Raw genomic sequence first — 22,446 nt, forward strand, 5'->3', positions numbered from 1 at the left:
AGGGGTCACTCAGAGAGACCAGCAAGGGGGCAGGGGTGCACTCAGTCACATCACTGTCCAACCCTATCGTATGGTACCAGGGAGTCCAACACACTCATCCGCTACTGGAACAGAATGAGATTGTCTCCAACTCTGCCAGCACCTGGGATGCCTCCGATTCCACCGGGCACCAGGCCTCCAACTCCACCGGGCACCAGGCCTCCGATTCCACCAGGCACCAGGCCTCCAACACCGCCAGCTCCTGCAGAAAGTTAGATATGTGAAATGCAGCCATGGTCTGGGAATGCAGGGTCTATAAAGGTATGGAAGATGGCACAGCCTGAGGTAGGTAGAAAGTGTGGGGCCTTCAAATAGCATGCAGGTGGATTGTAACGGAGAGCGGTGCTCAGATTGCAAAACATTGGGTGCAGTATAAGAACTGATTAAAAGAGAGAGAGATCTGTATGGAGGTGGACGGATAGTGGGTGGGTCTGTTTGGGGACAGATGGATGGATAGTGGATGAGTCTGGGGACGGGTGGAGGGATAGTGGATGGGTCTGTTTGGGGATCGGTGGATTGATAGTGGATGGGTCTGTTTGGGATGGGTGGATGGATAGTGGATGGGTCTGTTTGGGGATCGGTGGATGGATAGTGGATGGGTCTGTTTGGGATGGGTGGATGGATAGTGGATGGGTCTGTTTGGGGATCGGTGGATGGATAGTGGATGGGTCTGTTTGGGGAAGGGTGGATGGATAGTGGATGGGTCTGTTTGGGATGGGTGGATGGATAGGGGATGGGTCTGTTTGGGGACCGGTGGATGGATAGTGGATGGGTCTGTTTGGGGACGGGTGGAGGGATAGTGGATGGGTCTGTTTGGGGATGAGTGGATGGATCGTGGATGGATAGTGGGGGGTTTTGTTTAGGGACGCGTGGATGGATAGTGGATGTGTGTTTGGGGACTGGTGGATGGAATTAGCTGCATTATTTCCTAAGGGGCTCTCCAGACTCCACCAATCCCTCAGTGCAGGGAAGAGGAGTTTCCCAGCTGACATCACGATGGGTCCTGGGCTAGCACTCATCTGAGGAGCTGAGTTGCCCATGTCTCATATATAACACCGATAGACCCTGTTCGCCGGTAAGCGGAATCAAATCTGTGGCCTCTGGAGCTTAGTGCATGAGCCTCTACTGTCTGAGCTAAAAGTCATGTGGCCCTTAGCTAAGGCTGTAAAACAGACTCATTAATTTCTCTCTAAGTGGTCCAGGAGGTGTGTGGGTTACATATACATTGTGGTCAATACATACCACCCCCCCACAAAGGAATCTGCTTCAGCTGGGTTGGCAAGGTGATTGCACTCAGCATGTACCGTTACTTCTGGTCTGTTCACATGTGGCTCAGGCAGTGGTCTCAGCCCTTCTCAAGAGGGACAGACTTCTCTGAGTGGGAGGGTGCTGCATTCTGGAACCCCAAGCCCCAGCTCTGGCCATGACCCCCTCCTGCAGAGACTCGCAGGGAGCCAGCAGTCGCAGGGCACTGTGGATAGCCCGAGGAGGAAGAGCCAACTCACCGTACTTGGCTGCTTTAGCCGCTGCTTTGGCTGCTGCTGCTGGACTGACAACTCCTGGGGACAGATATGTGTGGAGAATGAGACTCAGGTGGAGACGCATTCCCCAGGGATGGAATCCAACAGACCCCTGGGCATATCCCATCACAGAAAAACACTGTTCCTGCAGCATGCTCTCCCACAGCAGGGAAAAAGGGGATGCACTTGGGGATGCTCCAGATTGCAACGGGGCATCATAGGACTCTTAGCCTTCCCCTGCAGTGGCCATTACAGATCACGGCAGCAGTGAGGATCCCAGACCAAGTGGCAAGTCGTATCGCCCAGTTAAAGCAATAGTTACCTCCAATGCCGGGCACCAGGACTCCACCAACACCAGGCACCAAACCTCCAACTCCGGGTGCCACACCTGGTACGCGTCCAACCCCTGTTGAGAGGTTCAGTGGTGAGGCCAGGACAGGAAGCAGGATTGTATCCCCCTGTACTCGAGGGCCCATGATGAGGCTGTAAAGGGTGCCCTGCCATTAGCTTTAGAGAGATATGAATGGAGATCCTGGTTTGCCATCCGTTTCCCCATTATCCTCTCAGCCCATGACCAGGCAGGCATCTTACTGCCTGCTCTGGGAGTCCAGCTCCAATAGGGGCCATCCAGCCATCCCAAAACAGACCCACCCACTATCCTTTCCATGTCCGTCTATTCACCCATGTGATGCATAAGAAGCAAGGCCCCAGTGAAGTGCCCAGCCCCAGTGCTCAATGTGCCCCACTCTGGCAGAGGCAGGTGTCACGCACTCTGTGGACATGGTAGGGTGCAAGGCTGCTACTAGCAGATCAGACTGTTGTACCAGATATAGACTGCCCACAGAGCTTCCTTCTTGGAGAGACACATCAGAGATGTTTCTTCCATGAGATCCTTTAATGCACTCTCTGGCTTTAGTATGATCTGCTCAGATAAGGATGTTACACTTAGCGCTAACTCGTGGCTGATCAGTATAGGACAATTTAGCATTCATTACATCTCCCCCTTTAAATTCTACATTCCCACCAGTACAGATCAGATTGTTCAATGTCTCTAAATCATACTGGTTTTCTAATTACATGACCTGAATACATAACAACTAGGTCATCTATCCATCCATTGGCTGCAACAACTGTCTTTGGTCAGTTTGGAATCTTTGAGTCTTCTTATTCTGCGTCTGCCATCTGTAGAATTTGCTCGATTGTTCTTTCTGAGGAACAAAATGTAGATGTTGATCGCTTCTAGATGTTGAATTCTCCACTGTTGGTCTCAATCACATATGATCTGGGGGCTGAATTCTCTTTTTTTATAACAGCTGGAGTCGTCCATCCTTTTTCTCCATCCTGTTTGACACAAACATGGTCTCCAGGTTCTAGACCCAGCAGGTGCCAGAGTGATTTCTGTTGTAAAAGTTTTCCATAAGCTCTTTTTGCCTTTGTATCCAATTTGGCTACCGTCTTCATGTCTGGCCACTTTGGAGATCAATTCTTTTCCAAAGTTGGAGCAGTAGTTCTGAGTTGTCTTCTTACCAGGAGTTGTGCTGGACTAAATCCAGTAGCCAACATTGGTGTTGATCTGTAGCTCAGAAGACCAAGGAATGGATCTTCCTGCCTTAGGATTTTCTTGGGTGTCTGTACAGCTCTCTCAGCCTCTCCATTTGCTTGTCTGTAATGTGGACTACTAGTCAGGGGCGGCAAGCCGTGGGGGCGCTCTGCTGGTTGCTGCAAGGGCGGCAGGCAGGTTGCCTTCGGCGGCATGCCTGCGGAGGGTCCGCTGGTCCCATGGCTTCGGCGGACCTCCCACAGGCTGCCGCCGAATTCGCGGGACCGGGGACCTCCCGCAGGCAAGCCCCTGAAGGCAGCCTGCCTGCTGTGCTTGGGGCGGCAAAATGCCTAGAGCCACCCTGCTACTAGTAATATGATCAACATCATATTTAGTTCAGAATGACTTAAATTCCGCTGCAGTGAATTGTGGTCCATTGTCATGCACTAGTCGCTCTGGAATATCAAAGTGAGCAAAAGTGCATTTCTGTTTCTCCATAATACATGTTGTGTCTTTCAGTTACATTATTTCTATATGCCTGGAAAAATAGTCCACAATGACCTGGTAATAATGTCTTCTGAATCTGCATAAGTCTGCAGCTCATCTCTTCCAAGGTCTCTCTGGTAGGAGTGTCTGTACACTGCATGATCTACCATTGTCTCACGTTTATTTGTACTGAATCTCTTTCTAAGATCCAATATCATCAAATCCTCTTCGTTCTTCCACCTTTCTCAGTAGGCCCATGATGGCTGCCACGCTGTGGCTGAGAAGGTTGTTGGTCTTCGATCACACACACTCTGAGGGCCCAGCTTTTGTCTTGTGTTACTGGTGAAGTGACCCATGCAGTTCGGAATACCTCCAGGGCTAGTCAGAGCTGTGTCAGTGACTTCAGCTCTGGGAGGGGCAGAAGGGGATTGTAGGTCCCTTCTGAGATGATGGTCACATCTGCTCCTGAGTTAATATTAAAGTTAATAGTCTCCCCATGAATATTCCATTTCAATCTCCAGGCTGTCATCACATGTGACAGATTGTTTTAATAATGGCACTTGATCGTCTGGAATGTTAGTCAACTCCCTGACTGCCTTGATATGGCAAACAGTTACAAAATGTCCATATTACTTACAGGTGCATTTACTATACCTTGCACCTTTGATTAAATATACATCTGCAGGGCTATGAATTTTTCCATGTTTTGTACATTCTGTCTGAAAGGCTTTGTAGTTTGCCTGGGACTCCCTCATAGCCTCAGGGTTTTTGAGGTAGTGCCTGTTTCAACTCATGCTGTGTCTGTTTACAGCTTCTAAGTTACTTGCAGATGTTTCAAGTTGCTCCTGCCTTTTGCACTACTTTTTGACAAGCTCAGCCTGCTTTGCTCTCTGTGTAGCTGTGAGTAGGTTTAAATCTGTCTTTAATTGTCATTCCTGCAGCAGTAGTTGTCTGTTGACTCAATAACCAGCCTGTCTCTGATATTTTCATGTTCTGCATTCCCAAAATCAGTTGTCAGCCAATACATGCAGAGCTATTATAAAACATTCAACATTTTCTCCTGGTTCTTGAATTCTGTGGTGGAAACATGATCTTTCGTAAACTACATTTTTCTGAGGTATATAGTATACCACAAATGTGTGGAGGGATAGCTCAGTGGCTTGAGCATTGGCCTAGTAAACCCAGGGTTGTGAGCTCAATACTTGAGGGGGCCACTTAGGGATCTGGGGCAAAAATGAGTACTTAGCTCTGCTAGTGAAGGTAGGGGGCTGGACTCAATGACTTTTCAAGGGCCTTTCCAGTTCTAGGAGACTGGAATATCTCCTGTTATTATAACCCTTTCTTTGTCATCTTTGTGACTGTCTGCAGTAAAGGTAAAAGATTTAAAGATATGCTCTGTCTGCTTCCCACAGCATCAATTAACATTGATACTAGAATATCCCCCCGTTTCCTTATGGAGTCTTATAGCAATGCAAAAGCTTGAAAAGATGTGGCTTCCCAGTCTGTCCATTCTGAAGGGCAGAGAAGAGTGGCATGTTGACGAGATCCCACAATCTTTGTTGTTTTAGTTGCTTCTGTTTGCAACCTTTGCTGCTGTTTTCCTCTTGTTTCCGTTCTCCTCTGGCGCTAGTTTACTTTCAACACCATGTTGTAGAGAGAAAATTGCAGGGTTCCTACTACCAGATATGGATTGGCTACAGCACTTCCTTCAGAGAGAGAGACACTGGAGATGTGTTCATTACAAGAGCTCGGTCTAACTTTAGCTATGACCTGCCCAGATAAGTGACACAGGGCTCCACTTAGTGGCCAAAGAGTAAAATATAGTTTAACATCCTGTTACAGCGGGGATAGGTCTGCGAAGGCCTGGGCTGTGCCTGGTGGCATCAGAGACATGTAAGGGGAATGCAGGCTGAGCACTCCCCAGCAGGTGATCCCCTGTGCCATGGGACCCTCGTCTCCTGCTGCGCAGCACGGACTGGCCTCCGTCTGCGCTCCATGCTGACAACCCTCCTGCACGATGGCCTGTCTGAATTAACAGATGCCAGTGATGCCAGAGGCTACAGATGCAGCAAAAAAGACTCTGCCCTGCAACTGAGGAGCCCTGGGGGAAAGGGCGTAGTTGCGGAGCAGTAAGAGAGGAGGAGCTTACTCACCGTATGCTGCTGCTTTTGCTGCTGCTTTCGCTGCTGCCGGGCTTACAGCTGTTTGGGACACAGTAGAGAGAGAGTCAGGGCTCTGAGATGGGGAGAACACAACCCCATCGACAGGGCCAATCATGCAACTTTACCTCCAACTCCTGGGACAACGCCGACACCAGGCACCACACCAGGGACACCGGCAACACCAGGCACCACGCCAGGGACACCGGCAACACCGGGCACCACGCCAGGGACACCGGCAACACCGGGCACCAGGCCTCCAACTCCAGCTGCGCCTGCAGAGTTAAAGGAGAGAAACTCAGTCCCACTCAGTGCAAACTTTATTTTTTGCTCAGCCGGGCCAGTGCAATTCTGCTGCTGTGCGCTCCCGTCATGTCAGACACACTGTAAACATCCTGCGCCATCCTGCCCGTTCCTCTCAGCCCTATACGAGAGGGTCAGTCCGATGGGATAGGGATTCATTCTCCAGGGGGGTGAAGACTAGAGAAATGCCAGTGTGCGCCAATATTCAAATGGGCAAGTGGGACGACCTGGGTAGCTATAGGCCAGGTAGCCTGACATCGATCCTGGGTAAAGTCATGGAAGGCTGACACAGATTGCAGCTAGGACAGTATTAAGAATGGCAGCATGGCATTCAGCATGGTCTTACAGAGAAGAGATTCTGTCAAACAAGCCTGGAATTGTTTGTGAGGAGAATACAAGTCTGGGTGACAAAGACAACGATGTGGATATTAACAGAGAGGTGTGGCTCCTTCACAGTGCCCAGCCAGAGCGAAGACAAAGCAGGAGGCCAACAGGGACCAGTCGTGACTCTCAGCTCCTCAGCACTTGGCCCCAGACTAACATAAGGTGCAGGAGGGAACTTTAATTTACATTGCTGGCGATAGTTCCCTCTGGGACCAGGTGTCAGTGGGAAATTATCTGTAGCAGAACCTAGCTCTGGGAGATGCCCTCCCTTCCCATGCCCTGACTACCCCTCATCTCCCTACCTGACACCCCTTCCTCCACCCCAACATGCCCCTCCCCCTGACCATCCCTCCCCTCCTTCAATTGACAGCCCTCCTCTCCTACACCTTGACACACGTCTCCTCTCCCTCATCCAGAGTGCTCCTCCCCTCTGACACTCCCTTTCCTCTCCCCCAGCACGCTCCCTGCCTCACCCAGCACCAGATGGCAGAGCTGGCTTGAGGTCAGCGGAGCCAACTCAGCCAGCATTCCACCACATGGATTCCCCCTACAGCAGGAATTCCCCATGGCCCTTCTTTCCCTTCTTCCATGCTGCAGCGTGCACTTGATGGACTGGAAACTGAGGCTGTTATGTATGAAGTAGATTCACACAGGCTGATGATGGAGCTTGTGAAAGTAGAATGAATTATATTGTAAAAATAGAAAGGATTAAAGAAATGCTGAAGGCTTGCAAGGGGGAGAGGGATAGCTCAGTGGTTTGCACATTGGCCTGCTAAACCCAGGGCTGTAAGTTTAATCCTTGAAGGGGTGATTTGGGGATTGGTCCTGCTTTGAGCAGGGCATTGGACTAGACGATCTCTTGAGGTCCCTTCCAACCCTGATAATCTATGATTCTATAACTTAAAGTAAATAATGTTAAAATACAGGTGTCAGGAAAAGAAACATTAAGGCATAAACAATGAGTCCACCTAAGCTAATGATGAAAGGTTAGTAAGGAAATTAACTATGTACGTCTAGCCTCCAGTGAGCTTGTCGGCTCTGCTCCCTTTGTTATCGTGTCAAGTTTGCTCCCTTCTTATCTGTATAAATTGAGGTAGTGTGGGCCTTGCATGGTGCTCACATAATCTGGCTGTGCTAATAAAACAGTGGTCTAACAAATTGTGAGTCCTGAGTCTGACTTTGACAAACTGAAAAGATCATGTCCCAGGCCCTGGCAAGGGGCTCTGGGAATTCACTGACCTGCACGTCCCAAACAGCTTCGCCTGCAGCCCTCCAAACTGAGCCACGGGGCAGCAGCCTGCCCAGACTGACAGGGGAACATGCTCTGTGCCATCACACTGTCCTAGGCTTCCCCACACTCTCTGCTGGCTGCAGGGAGCCTGGCTTGTAGCCGGAGCTGGGCTCTCAGCTTGCTCGCTGCCCACCCTGCCCCCCATCACCAGTGGACCTAAGGCAGGAGCTCTCTCCAACGTGCTGCAGGACAGGGTGAAACTCCCGGGGCAACGGGGAGGATGTGAGTACTTCCCAGACATGCCAGTGGCTCTGCTGATCGCTCCCAAAGGGACAGACGGTCTCTTGGCTCAGACCCCAGGAGCAACATGGTTCCAGGAGTGACAGGTGGGCACCCCATCACTATAGGCTGCATGGAGGGAGAAGGGGGAGGGAGCCAGCTTACCGTACTTGGCGGCTTTTGCTGCTGCTGCTGCTGCCGCTCCCGCTGGTATTCCAACTGTTTGGGACACAGTAGAGAGAGAGTCAGGGCTCTGAGATGGGGAGAACACAACCCCACAGGCCCATCGACAGGGCCAATCATGCAACTTCACCTCCAACTCCTGGGACACCGCCGACACCGGGCACCACGCCCGGCACACCAGGAACACCAGGGATCCCGCCAACACCGGGCACCACACCAGGGACACCAACACCGGGCACCAGGCCTCCAACACCAGCCGCGCCTGCAGAGTTAAAGGAGAGAAACCCAGTCCCACTCAGTGCAAACTCTAGTGCCAGCGCAGCCGGGCCAGTGCAATTCTGCTGCTGTGCGCTCCCGTCATGTCAGACACACTGTAAACATCCTGCGCCATCCTGCCCGTTCCTCTCAGCCCTATACGAGAGGGTCAGTCCGATGGGATAGGGATTCATTCTCTAGGGGGGTGAACAATCTTCTCCAGCAGGAACTAGGGAGGGTGTTAAAAGCAACTGCTAAAGTTTTACAAATCTGTCAGACTGGATGACACACACCCAAGAGTTTAAAAGAGCCGGCCGCGGAGGTCCCAGAGCTGTTGATAACACATCTTCAAACCTGGGCAAGTCCCAGGAGACTAGAAAAATACCAGTGTGCGCCAGTATTCAAATGGGCAAGTGGGACGACCTGGGTAGCTATAGCCAGACATCAATCCTGGGCAAAGTCATGGAAGGCTGATTCGGAATGCAGTCAGGACAGTATTAAGAATGGCAGCATGGCATTCAGCATGGTCTTAGCATGTGAGGAGAATACAGTTGGGAAGACAAAGGCAACTATGTAGCCATAACAAAGTGGGGACTGGCACCTTCATGGTGCCAGGTCAGAGTGCAGAAAAAGGAGGCGGCCAACAGGGGTCAGTCGTGACTCCCAGATCCTCAGAACTCGGCCCCAGACTAAGATAAGGGGTGTGTGTGTGTGGGATTTTAATTTACATTGCTGGCAATAGATCCGTCTGGGACCAGGTGCCAGTGGGAAATTATCTGTAGCAGAACCTAGCTCTGGGAGATGCCCTCCTTTCCCTCACTTTGACCCCCTCTCTCCTTCCCCATCTGACACCCCCTCCTCCAGCCCAACATGCCCTTCCCTTCCCCTGGCTGCCTTTTCCTCCCTTGCTGATACTTCCTCCTCCACTCCAACACCCCCCTCTCCCTGACAACCCTTCTCCTCCTTCACCTGAGCCCCCTTTCTTCTCCCCCAACACGCCCCCTGCCTCGCCCAGCACTAGATGGCAGAGTCGGTTGGGGGCAGCAGAGTCAGCTCAGCCAACCTTGCACCTCACGGATTCCCTCTATACCAGGAATTCCCCATAGCCCTTCTGTCCCTGCTTTCATGGTGCAGAGTGCTTTGGATGGGCTGGGAACTAAGATCCTTATGTATGAACTCAGGCAGCTGGAGGCTGACAAAGAAAACACCGCCCACCAGCAAACCCTGGACTTAAAAGACAAAGAAATTGATGCCCAGAGGAGAACAGGGATTTTACATGTTCTGCCTCTGCCATGGAGTGTCTAAGGAGGAGGGTGTCATATTGCACTCCATATGCTTTATGGAAATATGCTTATGAATATGACATAACTGGAATAGGCTTTACACTAAATACCCCCTGTATGGTGTCATTAGAAAGCTTATAATCTACTAAATGAGGTCATCCTATTTGTTTGCATGTCTTATTTCTATATCTAGAGTTAGGAGAATAAGATACAGACTTGTATCACTGATGTTTACATATTAAGTGGAGGCCATCATGGGTGCTCCAGAAAGAATCAGTTGTAAACGCCCTTAGTTACTTGAAAGCCTTCCTGTGTACGTGTGGGTCAGCCCATGGGGAATGGAGACACAGGGTCTTACAGTGACATGTGACCATATCACCTGGAACTGCAATCCATCTTAAATCTGGTGCTTTTCCATTTAGAAGGAAGGGTGGGGACCCAGAGATATAAAAGATTCCTCCCTTGTGCCAAAGCTATAAAAGGGGGTGGAACAGGACAAAGGGGGCTGCCAGTCATGAGAAAACCCCGTATCACCTGAGATGTCAGCTGGATCTAACAAAGATTGTACCAGGAGAAGGATTGGGCACAGACTAGGAAGGAGTCTAGTCTGTGAAAGAAGCTTATTGGACCGTCTTTGAGGGTGAGCTATTACCTGTAATCAGTTTCTTAATCTATTAGGCTTAGACTTGCGTGTTTTTGTTTTATTTTGCTTGGTGACTAACTTTGTTCTGGCTGTTATTACCTGAAACAACTTAAATCCTACTTTTTATACTTAATAAAATCACTTTTGTTTATTGATAAACCCAGAGTAAGTGATTAATACCTGGGGGAGCAAACAGCTGTGCATCTCTCCATCAGTGTTATAGAGGGCGAACAATATGTGACTTTACCCTGTATAAACTTTATACAGAGCAAAAGGGGGTTCAGGCTCCCAAAAAGGCTGAACAGTGGGTGCTGGGAAAGTCCCTGTTAACTAAGAAGCCCCTGGGCTGAGTGAATCTCAGTTTCAGTGAACTGCAGACAGGTGTGGCCCAACCTCTGGGTCTATGCTGGAGCTGACTAGAGTGTCCAACTCAGCAAGACAGCAGTGGAGGGGGGGCCTCTTCTGGCACGAGGCGTGTTCTCAGTGTATCCCAGCTAACTGAGTGACAGTCTTGAGGAGAGTCTCTGTGACCAAACCCGTCATAGGCTCATTAAGGGGAATCCACGCTACCAAGGGCTATCACAGGATCTGTGTACAATGAAGATTCTCAGACGGAGCACGTAAACAAGGGACAAATTTTGACTCAGGTCATAGCAAAAGATTTTTCCAGCAAGCTGGAAGAACCTATAAAGGAGGGGAAGTGACGTCATCACTTGGCCTCACTCCCCTCACAACTCAACACCTGGAAGCATGTCTGGAGAACAAAGCCTTTGAATAGGGGAGGTGGTCTCAGGCTGAAAAAGAGGAATCCCAGGCTGTGTATGAAGGAACCATACCATCAGGGTGAGACAATGCTTGATTCAAATCCTATCTAGTTTATAGAACTCAGATTGCACTTTTATTTTCATTTCTTAGGTAACCAACTTTGATCTCTACGCTTACTACTTATAATCACTTTAAATATCTCTGTCTGTCGTTAATAAATCTCTTTTATATTTTACCTAAAACAGTGTGTTTTGGTTGAAGTGCTTGGGAAATCTCAGCTCAGTTTACAAAAGCTGGTGTGTGTCCTCTCTGCACTGAGGGATGGGTGGACTGGGTAATGAACTTACACTGGTCAGGCTTCTGACCAGGGCAGAACAGTGCAGCCCTGGGGTCCTAGGCTGGGAGCTGCGGGAATTGGTGTGAGCCCCTCTTGTTGGTTAGTGAGTGGCTGGCAAAAAGCATTCAAGTAACTCAGCTGGGTGTGTCCCTGCCCATGGGTGTCTGTGTAAGTGCAGTACCTGGAGAGATTTGCAGCTTGTCACAGTGTCACAGGGAGTCCAGGTTGGTGAGACAGAGGGCTCAGCAATATCCCAGATCCAGGTTTCACCCTGAGGAATCTGTCACACCTGGGCCCTGGCAAGGGGCTCTGGGAATTCACTGACCTGCACATCCCAAACAGCTTTGCCCGCAGCCCTCCAAACTGAGCCACGGGGCAGCAGCCTGCCCAGACTGACAGGGGAATGCACTTTGTGCCATCACACTGTCCTAGGCTTCCCCACACTCTCTGCTGGCTGCAGGGAGCCTGGCTTGTAGCCGGAGCTGGGCTCCCAGCTCGCTCGCTGCCCACCCTGCCCCCCATCGCCAGTGGACCTAAGGCAGGAACTCTCTGCCACATGCCGCAGGACAGGGTGAAGCTCCCGGGTGAACGGGGAGGATGTGAGTACTTCCCAGACATGCCAGTGGCTCTGCTGATCGCTCCCAAAGGACAGACGGTCTCTGGGCTCGGACCCCAGGAGCGACATGGTTCCAGGAGTGACAGGTGGGCACCCCATCACTACGGGCTGCATGGAGGGAGAAGGGGGAGGGAGCCAGCTTACCGTACTTGGCGGCTTTTGCTGCTGCTGCTGCTGCCGCTCCCGCTGGTATTCCAACTGTTTGGGACACAGTAGAGAGAGAGTCAGGACTCTAAGATGGGGAGAACACAACCCTACAGGCCCATCGACAGGGCCAATCATGCAACTTCACCTCCAACTCCTGGGACAACGCCGACACCGGGCACCACGCCCGGCACACCAGGAACACCAGGGATCCCGCCAACACCGGGCACCACACCAGGGACACCAACACCGGGCACCAGGCCTCCAACACCAGCCGCGCCTGCAGAGTTAAAGGAGAGAAACCCAGTCCCACTCAGTGCAATTCTGCTGCTGTGCACTCCTGTCATGTCAGGCACACTGTAAACATCCTGTGCCATCCTGCCCGTTCCTCTCAGCCCTATACGAGAGGGTCAGTCCGATGGGATAGGGATTCATTCTCCAGGATGGTGAACCATCTTCTCCAGCAGGAACTAGGGAGGGTGTTAAAAAGCAACTGCTAAAGTTTTACAAATCTGTCAGACTGGATGACACACACCCAAGAGTTTAAAAGAGCCGGCCGCGGAGGTCCCAGAGCTGTTGATAACACATCTTCAAACCTGGGCAAGTCCCAGAAGACTAGAAAAATGCCAGTGTGCGCCAGTATTCAAATGGGCAAGTGGGACGACCTGGGTAGCTATAGGCCAGGTAGCCAGACATCGATCCTGGGTAAAATCATGGAAGGTTGACACAGATTGCAGCTAGGACAGTATTAAGAATGGCAGCATGGCATTCAGCATGGTCTTAGCATGTGAGGAGAATACAGATGGGGAGACAAAGGCAACTATGTGGCCATAACAAAAGAGGGACTGGCACCTTCATGGTGCCAGGTCAGAGTGCAGACAAAGCAGGAGGCCAACGGGGGCGAGTCATGACTCCCAGATCCTCAGAACTTGGCCTCAGACTAAGATAAGGTGTGTGTGTGTGGGATTTTAATTTACATTGCTGGGACCAGGTGGCCCTCCTCTCGCTTCTTGCATGCTGCAGGATGTGCTTGATGGACTGGGAACTGAGGCTGTTATGTATGAAGTGGATTCATACAGTCTGATGATGGAGCTGAAAAGATCATGCCCCACAGGGAGGAAGTGGGACTGGTTTTAATGTTCCCTCTGAATACTGTGTGGGGGCCTCAGTTCGTGGCCGATCCTCTGTCTCCTGGCAACTCATGGCCTGGCCCTCCCCCCTGCAAGGGGATGCTAAAGGTGTTGGAGACAGAGAGATCAGGTGACCTCCTGGCCCGGGAAAGAGACACAGCCTGGAGAGAAGGGGCTGGAGGGGGTTTGGGAGTTTTTGGAAGCTGTCTGGAAAATGGAGGGGAGCCCCGAGGAGGCTATGGCCTCCCAGCAGGGTGATGGCCTCCCTGGGGTCCCAGATGGACCTAACTAAGGGGGGTCCTGTTGTCTGTACTGGCAAGACCTATTTTGGACTGTGTTGCTGTCATCTAACTAAACCTCTGTCTTACTGGCTGGCTGAGAGTCACGTCTGACTGCAAGGTGGGGGTGCAGGACCCTCTGGCTTCCCCAGGACACTGCCGGGGCGGGCTCGCTGTGGGAAGTGCACAGAGGGGCAGAGGATGCTGAATGCTCCAAAGTCAGACACAAGAGGTGAAGCCATGTGAGCTTCTTGCCCTAAAGACAGTTTGCTGCAAGGGAGAGGAGGCTTCCCAAAGTCCTGACTGGCTTTGTGGGGAGCAGTTCCAGAGCATCGCCCGGGGACTCTGTGACACCCAGGCCCTGGCAAGGGGCTCTGGGAATTCACTGACCTGCACGTCCCAAACAGCTTTGCCCGCAGCCCTCCAAACTGAGCCACGGGGCAGCAGCCTGCCCAGACTGACAGGGGAACATGCTCTGTGCCATCACACTGTCCTAGGCTTCCCCACACTCTCTGCTGGCTGCAGGGAGCCTGGCTTGTAGCCGGAGCTGGGCTCTCAGCTTGCTCGCTGCCCACCCTGCCCCCCATCACCAGTGGACCTAAGGCAGGAGCTCTCTCCAACGTGCTGCAGGACAGGGTGAAACTCCCGGGGCAACGGGGAGGATGTGAGTACTTCCCAGACATGCCAGTGGCTCTGCTGATCGCTCCCAAAGGGACAGACGGTCTCTTGGCTCAGACCCCAGGAGCAACATGGTTCCAGGAGTGACAGGTGGGCACCCCATCACTATAGGCTGCATGGAGGGAGAAGGGGGAGGGAGCCAGCTTACCGTACTTGGCGGCTTTTGCTGCTGCTGCTGCTGCCGCTCCCGCTGGTATTCCAACTGTTTGGGACACAGTAGAGAGAGAGTCAGGGCTCTGAGATGGGGAGAACACAACCCCACAGGCCCATCGACAGGGCCAATCATGCAACTTCACCTCCAACTCCTGGGACACCGCCGACACCGGGCACCACGCCCGGCACACCAGGAACACCAGGGATCCCGCCAACACCGGGCACCACACCAGGGACACCAACACCGGGCACCAGGCCTCCAACACCAGCCGCGCCTGCAGAGTTAAAGGAGAGAAACCCAGTCCCACTCAGTGCAAACTCTAGTGCCAGCGCAGCCGGGCCAGTGCAATTCTGCTGCTGTGCGCTCCCGTCATGTCAGACACACTGTAAACATCCTGCGCCATCCTGCCCGTTCCTCTCAGCCCTATACGAGAGGGTCAGTCCGATGGGATAGGGATTCATTCTCCAGGATGGTGAACCATCTTCTCCAGCAGGAACTAGGGAGGGTGTTAAAAAGCAACTGCTAAAGTTTTACAAATCTGTCAGACTGGATGACACACACCCAAGAGTTTAAAAGAGCCGGCCGCGGAGGTCCCAGAGCTGTTGATAACACATCTTCAAACTTGGGCAAGTCCCAGAAGACTAGAAAAATGCCAGTGTGCGCCAGTATTCAAATGGGCAAGTGGGACGACCTGGGTAGCTATAGGCCAGGTAGCCAGACATCAATCCTGGGTAAAATCATGGAAGGTTGACACAGATTGCAGCTAGGACAGTATTAAGAATGGCAGCATGGCATTCAGCATGGTCTTAGCATGTGAGGAGAATACAGATGGGGAGACAAAGGCAACTATGTGGCCATAACAAAAGAGGGACTGGCACCTTCATGGTGCCAGGTCAGAGTGCAGACAAAGCAGGAGGCCAACGGGGGCGAGTCATGACTCCCAGATCCTCAGAACTTGGCCTCAGACTAAGATAAGGTGTGTGTGTGTGGGATTTTAATTTACATTGCTGGGACCAGGTGGCCCTCCTCTCGCTTCTTGCATGCTGCAGGATGTGCTTGATGGACTGGGAACTGAGGCTGTTATGTATGAAGTGGATTCATACAGTCTGATGATGGAGCTGAAAAGATCATGCCCCACAGGGAGGAAGTGGGACTGGTTTTAATGTTCCCTCTGAATACTGTGTGGGGGCCTCAGTTCGTGGCCGATCCTCTGTCTCCTGGCAACTCATGGCCTGGCCCTCCCCCCTGCAAGGGGATGCTAAAGGTGTTGGAGACAGAGAGATCAGGTGACCTCCTGGCCCGGGAAAGAGACACAGCCTGGAGAGAAGGGGCTGGAGGGGGTTTGGGAGTTTTTGGAAGCTGTCTGGAAAATGGAGGGGAGCCCCGAGGAGGCTATGGCCTCCCAGCAGGGTGATGGCCTCCCTGGGGTCCCAGATGGACCTAACTAAGGGGGGTCCTGTTGTCTGTACTGGCAAGACCTATTTTGGACTGTGTTGCTGTCATCTAACTAAACCTCTGTCTTACTGGCTGGCTGAGAGTCACGTCTGACTGCAAGGTGGGGGTGCAGGACCCTCTGGCTTCCCCAGGACACTGCCGGGGCGGGCTCGCTGTGGGAAGTGCACAGAGGGGCAGAGGATGCTGAATGCTCCAAAGTCAGACACAAGAGGTGAAGCCATGTGAGCTTCTTGCCCTAAAGACAGTTTGCTGCAAGGGAGAGGAGGCTTCCCAAAGTCCTGACTGGCTTTGTGGGGAGCAGTTCCAGAGCATCGCCCGGGGACTCTGTGACACCCAGGCCCTGGCAAGGGGCTCTGGGAATTCACTGACCTGCACGTCCCAAACAGCTTTGCCCGCAGCCCTCCAAACTGAGCCACGGGGCAGCAGCCTGCCCAGACTGACAGGGGAACATGCTCTGTGCCATCACACTGTCCTAGGCTTCCCCACACTCTCTGCTGGCTGCAGGGAGCCTGGCTTGTAGCCGGAGCTGGGCTCTCAGCTTGCTCGCTGCCCACCCTGCCCCCCATCACCAGTGGACCTAAGGCAGGAGCTCTCTCCAACGTGCTGCAGGACAGGGTGAAACTCCCGGGGCAACGGGGAGGATGTGAGTACTTCCCAGACATGCCAGTGGCTCTGCTGATCGCTCCCAAAGGGACAGACGGTCTCTTGGCTCAGACCCCAGGAGCAACATGGTTCCAGGAGTGACAGGTGGGCACCCCATCACTATAGGCTGCATGGAGGGAGAAGGGGGAGGGAGCCAGCTTACCGTACTTGGCGGCTTTTGCTGCTGCTGCTGCTGCCGCTCCCGCTGGTATTCCAACTGTTTGGGACACAGTAGAGAGAGAGTCAGGGCTCTGAGATGGGGAGAACACAACCCCACAGGCCCATCGACAGGGCCAATCATGCAACTTCACCTCCAACTCCTGGGACACCGCCGACACCGGGCACCACGCCCGGCACACCAGGAACACCAGGGATCCCGCCAACACCGGGCACCACACCAGGGACACCAACACCGGGCACCAGGCCTCCAACACCAGCCGCGCCTGCAGAGTTAAAGGAGAGAAACCCAGTCCCACTCAGTGCAAACTCTAGTGCCAGCGCAGCCGGGCCAGTGCAATTCTGCTGCTGTGCGCTCCCGTCATGTCAGACACACTGTAAACATCCTGCGCCATCCTGCCCGTTCCTCTCAGCCCTATACGAGAGGGTCAGTCCGATGGGATAGGGATTCATTCTCCAGGATGGTGAACCATCTTCTCCAGCAGGAACTAGGGAGGGTGTTAAAAAGCAACTGCTAAAGTTATACAAATCTGTCAGATTGGATGACATACACCCAAGAGTTTAAAAGAGCCGGCCGCGGAGGTCCCAGAGCTGTTGATAACACATCTTCAAACCTGGGCAAGTCCCAGAAGACTAGAAAAATGCCAGTGTGCGCCAGTATTCAAATGGGCAAGTGGGATGACCTGGGTAGCTATAGGCCAGGTAGCCAGACATCAATCCTGGGCAAAGTCATGGAAGGCTGATTCGGAATGCAGTCAGGACAGTATTAAGAATGGCAGCATGGCATTCAGCATGGTCTTACAGAGAAGAGATTCTGTCAAACAAGCCTAGCATTCTCTGGGATGATAATACAAGTCTGGGTGACAAGGGGAACTATGTGGCCATAACAAAGGGAGGACTGGACCCTTCATGGTGCGGCACGCACTGAAGGAGTAGATGGCCATCTTACCGTACTTGGCTGCTTTTGCTGCTGCTGCTGCCGCTGCCGCTGGGCTTTCAACTCCTGGGGATAAAGGAAGGAGAGGAAATCTCAGAAACCTGACAATACATATACATAGAACACAGCAGGCATATCCTGCAGCATGGACCTGATTGTCCTGGTTACACTTTGCACAGCGGGTCCCTCCAGGGCAGTGACACTGGTGATACGGTAGGAGAACCTGCGCTAGCCTTTGCGTTTATAAGGCGAGTCAGCAATATTGCCTGCACTCAGAGGTGGTGCATTCAAACCCTTATGTGCCTGCCCGTCCTGTGGCTGACAGACCGAGCATCAATGGAGCTGGTTGGGGAGTGAGGAGCAGGGGCCCCTTGCGCACACACACACTAGTGCACTGCACTGATGCCACAGCTTGCGGGTGCTCCGTGTGAAGGACCCTACTGAACCCAGTCACAGCCGGCGCCCAGCGTTGCTGTGGAAATGAATCTGATGTGTATACCCCCACTGAAATCAGGGGGTGCCTCTTAGCTGAGTGTTGGAGGGGAAACAGAGCCGTGTCGCACGCACATTCACCATTGCTCACACACTCACACATGACACTGTCTGGGAGCAGCGTTTTCGAAAGCAAAGATTGCACACACAGCCCAGCTTCCAAGAGAATGCAACTGCTTTCGCGGAGCTGAGAGCTCCTGGGGAAACACATTACAACACACAGCTAGCAGAATGGAATCCACCCGGACAAGCTGCCCTCCTGCCCATCAATGCTCCGCTAGTGCAGATCTGCTTGGAGTGACACTAGTGTGAATGCACAGACCTCCCCAGACCCCAGAGAGCTTCTCCCGCTGACGTAGCTACTGCTGCTCGCAGGAGCTGGAGTAATTAAGGTGATGGGAGCACTCTCCCACTGCACTAGCAGCCCTACAGTGGCACAGCAGCACTGCTGTAAGCTGTCTAGTAGCCATAGCCTGGGTTCCCATGAGCTCAGCTGTGCAGGTCTCAGAGGGAGCCATAAAACCCTTCTGACAGGAAGAAAAGAACTGTGAAACGTCATGGCTTTAAAGTCTGATATCAGAGGCCCTTCTAGTGCAGGAAACAAGTGCAGAATATCCCATCAGGCTGCTGAAATCCCCCTCTGCAGGCAGGGGATAACATTCCCCCTCTCGCCCTGCAGGGCTGGGTAACCCAGCTTTAAATCAGGACACAGAAGAACTGTCCCTGGGGCAGGGCTGAGTCCTGCCTACCCTGGACCGTGGCATCCTTTATCCTCTGAAACTGCTCCAAAAGGTGGGTCCATCCTGGGGAGATGGATTGTGGGCTCAGGACAAGTGAAAAGGTGAAAGGTGCACCATCAATCTGTTTATCTCACAGCTCAGCTGTTTGCCCTGTGGTGCTGATTCATCAGAGACTCTGTGCCAGGCATGCCACAAGGGAGATCCAGCACCTCCCAGACAGCGACTGCCCAAGTCAGCCCTTAGGAGCTGCTCGTTCCAGTGGGCCTGTCATAAACAGATAGCTAAGGGTTAATGTTTCTTTTGCCTGTAAAGGGTTAACAAAGGGAACCAAACACCTAACCAGAGGACCAATCAGGAAACCGGATTTTTCAAAGCTCAGGGAGGGAATTTTTTGGTGTGTGTTGTCTGTTTTTGTTCTTGCTTGCATTCTCGCTATTGGAGTGACTTTCTATCTCCAAGCTCTTTCATAATCTCGTTTCCAAGTGTAAGTACAAAAGGTAGAAAGACAATAGGTTTTATATTGTTTTTGTATTACAGTGTGTATTGCGGAATGTTTTAAATTGTATCTCTTTTTGAATAAGGCTGTTTATCATTTTTCTTTTAAGCAATTGACCCTGTATATTGTCATCCTTGATACGAGAACAGTTTTATGTCTTTTCTTTCTTTTATACAGAAGCTTCTTTTTAAAACCTGTTGAGTTTTCTCTGGTAGCTAAGGAACAAAGGGAGGGGGAAATCTCTTTGTGTGTATTTACTGACTAGGTTTGAATCTGCATAGCCTCTGGGTGAGGGGGAGAGACACTTAATCTCTCTGGGTTTGTGTTTCAAGGACTTGAAATGGTATCCCCTAGGGCCATCCAGGGAGGAGAAGCCGGGGAGGGGAAAAAGAGGAGACAAGGGGAGGGGGTTATTTCCCTTTGTTGTAGACTCAGGGCATCTGAATCTTGGGGTCCCCCAGGGAAGGTTTTGGGGAGACCAGAGTGAGCCAAACACTGTAATTCCTGTCTGGTGGCAGTGCTATCAGATCTAAGCTGGTAATTAAGCTTAGAGGATTTATGCTAGGCACCCACATTTTGGATGTTAAGGTTCAGACTTGGGATTTATGCTTATGATAGGGCCTGCAGGGAACAATCAGAGCCCACTCATCATACGCTGCTGCTTTTGCTGCTGCTACTTCCAGCTCCTGGATCACAAGGGAAGAGTCAGGGCTCTGAGATGGGGAACGTAGCCCCACAGGCCCATCAGCTGGGCTAGTCAAGCACATCTACCTGCAACCCCAGGGACACCTGCAACTCCAGGGAGGCCCCCAACTCCGGGCACCAGGCCTCCAAGACCTCCGACTCCGGGGATGCCAGCAGCACCAGGCACGACGCCAGCACCTGCAGAGAGCACAGGAGCCAGACGAGCATTGGCATTCTGGTGCAGAGAGTGCAGAATGGCCCAAACCCTGGGAGAATCAGTGGTCAGGGTGACAAAGTCAGGGCCCACTCTGGAGTGAACGGAGCAGCAAGCTCCCCGCAGCGTCCCAGAGAGGCCCCTCTCACCAGGCAGCCCTGCCGGTGCCCCTGCCTGCTGTGAAATGGCACAGTGTGGCCAGACCTCCCAGCTAGGCAGGGCTCGCAGGAAACGTTCTCACTGGCTTCGCCGTGTTGCCCCATGCACCAGTCGTTATGTAATTCACGGGGCACTGACTGCAACACGCTCTCCCAGCCAGACGCGAGGCCTGGCCTCGCAGGTGGAGTATGCCCAGACTGAGGTGCTGACTGCTCTGCTGGGCCCATTAGTCCCTGTTGCCCTGTATCGTTGCTGATTCTAACCCCACAATGGCGTGCTACTGCCCGAGAGGCCTGGGAGAGAGCAGCCCACATGCCCCCACCCCGGCCAGAGTGGTGCAGGACATGTGAACACATACATGATGCCCATCCCCTCCAGGTGGCAGGGGAAGTCGCTCCCGTGCTCTGCTCCTGGGTGTCCCCCAATGGGACACCAGTGCCTGGCCTTCAGGGGATCCCTCTCCTGGGTCTCCATCTTGGTTCACTGGTCTCCCAGTGGGACCTTTACCCTGCCCTGGGGCACCCCAGCTCCACATTCCTAGGTTTTCCCCACTGTCCCACATTCTGAGCTGCAGGCCCCACCTGGTCTGCAGTTCCATGGCTCACAACAATGGCTCTACCAGGCTGTACTGAGTGGTGCAGGGACAGTCTGAGGGGCTCACCCCAGAGCTGTGGTTGGCAGGTCAGTGTGGAGGTCTCAGGCTTTTGCCTCGGCTCTCCGGAAACCCCCCAGGTAGGCTGGGCCCAATGCCTCATCGCTCCCTGCCTCCTGCTCACATGCGCTCTAGCCCACAATGGCACCCCAGGGCTGGAGTTTGCAGCTGCCGTGGCTCCTTTGCAGGCTGAACGGGAACAGGGGTCCCTGGTGCTGCTGCCCAGGGATGGAGCCAGGGTCTGCAAGGAGCAGGTTTATCCATCCATCTCCATCCTGCCTTCCCAAGGGAGCCTGTTACACACCTGGCTTCTGCCAAACACACCACTTTGGTGGGGCAGGCCCTGCAGTGCCACTCTCTAGCATCTTGGCTCATGCCCATGATCATCTCAGGCAACTCACCATATTTAGCTGCTGCTTTAGCTGCTGCTACCTGAGCTCCAACTCCTGGAGACACAAACAAGGAAACGTTCAGGGATCTGGACTTCATCACATGCCAGCAGAATAGCTGTCCCCAGACCCCCTCGGCCACCCCCACCCCCGGCCACCCCATACTGAGCTAGAGAGACCCTCTTGGGTCCCCTGTGATGCGAGGGGAACTTGCCCTAGTGTCTGTGCAGGCGCTGGCCCTGCAGCAACCTGGCCTTTCCCCGATGAAGAGGCTCAGAGTCAACCACTGCCCGGACGCCTGGCTCCAGGATGGTTCTTCTCCCCACCGAGAGGAACTCCACCGCCATGCACCTCCCCCACCCCCCAGAGCCAGCCCCATGCACCCTCCCCCTAGCCAGCCCTTCTTCCCTGCCCCAACAACTACCCCTCCCCTAGAGTTAGCCCCCCACTTCCCCAGAGCCAGCCCCTCTCCCACTGTCCCTGAAGCCAGCCTCATGCCCCTTTCCCCCCTCCCCCAGAGCCAGCCCCATGCCCGTCCCCACAGAGCAGCCACAGCCTGAGCAGACTGGGAGGAAGGCTGGCTGGGCAGTGGCAGGGCCCAAGTGGCTCAAGGCCCCATTCCTGTGCCAAGGAGCACGGGAGGCTCTAGGCAGCTGCCCCCTCGGCTCCCTGGGAAGAGGCCAAGCAGCGCACCTGTCCCTGTGGGGTATCCTGCCTTTCCCGCAGCACCAGCACCTAGCCCACCTGGTCCGTACCCTGCAACCACAAAAAGCAGAGGACTCTGTTAGTCCCTCCCATCAACCCAAGTAGCTGTGACAGGAGCTGGGCAGCCAGAGGGCTGGGCCTGCCGCAGCCTGGGGATGTGGCAGAGTCCTGCTAGGTGGAAGCCAGATTTCCAGAGGTGCCAATCCAAACATCTTTGAGTGAGGCTGGCTGCGGCGTGAGGCATGTCCTCAGGAAGGGCCAGCACTCAGCTCTCCGAGCCGCCAGAGGGAGCGAGGC

At 53.2% G+C, this 22,446-nt stretch overlaps 1 protein-coding gene across 8 annotated transcripts in view; it reads right to left on the bottom strand.

Moving 5' to 3' along the window:
* The window catches only part of ELN (elastin), a 93,254-nt gene that overhangs the window by 19,910 nt on the left and 50,898 nt on the right, over positions 1–22,446 (bottom strand). For 4 of the 8 annotated variants that reach the window (XM_075073952.1, XM_075073953.1, XM_075073951.1 and 1 more), the window contains 16 exons: positions 22,138–22,200; positions 21,457–21,501; positions 20,118–20,228; positions 17,631–17,684; positions 16,816–16,947; positions 16,668–16,721; positions 14,550–14,681; positions 14,402–14,455; positions 12,316–12,447; positions 12,168–12,221; positions 8,255–8,386; positions 8,107–8,160; positions 5,873–6,019; positions 5,739–5,786; positions 1,882–1,965; positions 1,545–1,598 (listed from right to left, as the gene is read on the bottom strand). In XM_075073952.1, coding sequence (XP_074930053.1) covers positions 1,545–1,598; positions 1,882–1,965; positions 5,739–5,786; positions 5,873–6,019; positions 8,107–8,160; positions 8,255–8,386; positions 12,168–12,221; positions 12,316–12,447; positions 14,402–14,455; positions 14,550–14,681; positions 16,668–16,721; positions 16,816–16,947; positions 17,631–17,684; positions 20,118–20,228; positions 21,457–21,501; positions 22,138–22,200 — 1,350 coding nt within the window. The remainder of the gene's footprint in view (positions 1–1,544; positions 1,599–1,881; positions 1,966–5,738; positions 5,787–5,872; positions 6,020–8,106; positions 8,161–8,254; positions 8,387–12,167; positions 12,222–12,315; positions 12,448–14,401; positions 14,456–14,549; positions 14,682–16,667; positions 16,722–16,815; positions 16,948–17,630; positions 17,685–20,117; positions 20,229–21,456; positions 21,502–22,137; positions 22,201–22,446) is intronic. The other 4 variants (XM_075073954.1, XM_075073955.1, XM_075073956.1 and 1 more) reach the window with 4 other exon arrangements.

Source organism: Chelonoidis abingdonii, chromosome 20, assembly GCF_003597395.2.
Source record: "Chelonoidis abingdonii isolate Lonesome George chromosome 20, CheloAbing_2.0, whole genome shotgun sequence".
In the NCBI taxonomy this organism is placed as follows: Eukaryota; Metazoa; Chordata; order Testudines; family Testudinidae; genus Chelonoidis; species Chelonoidis abingdonii.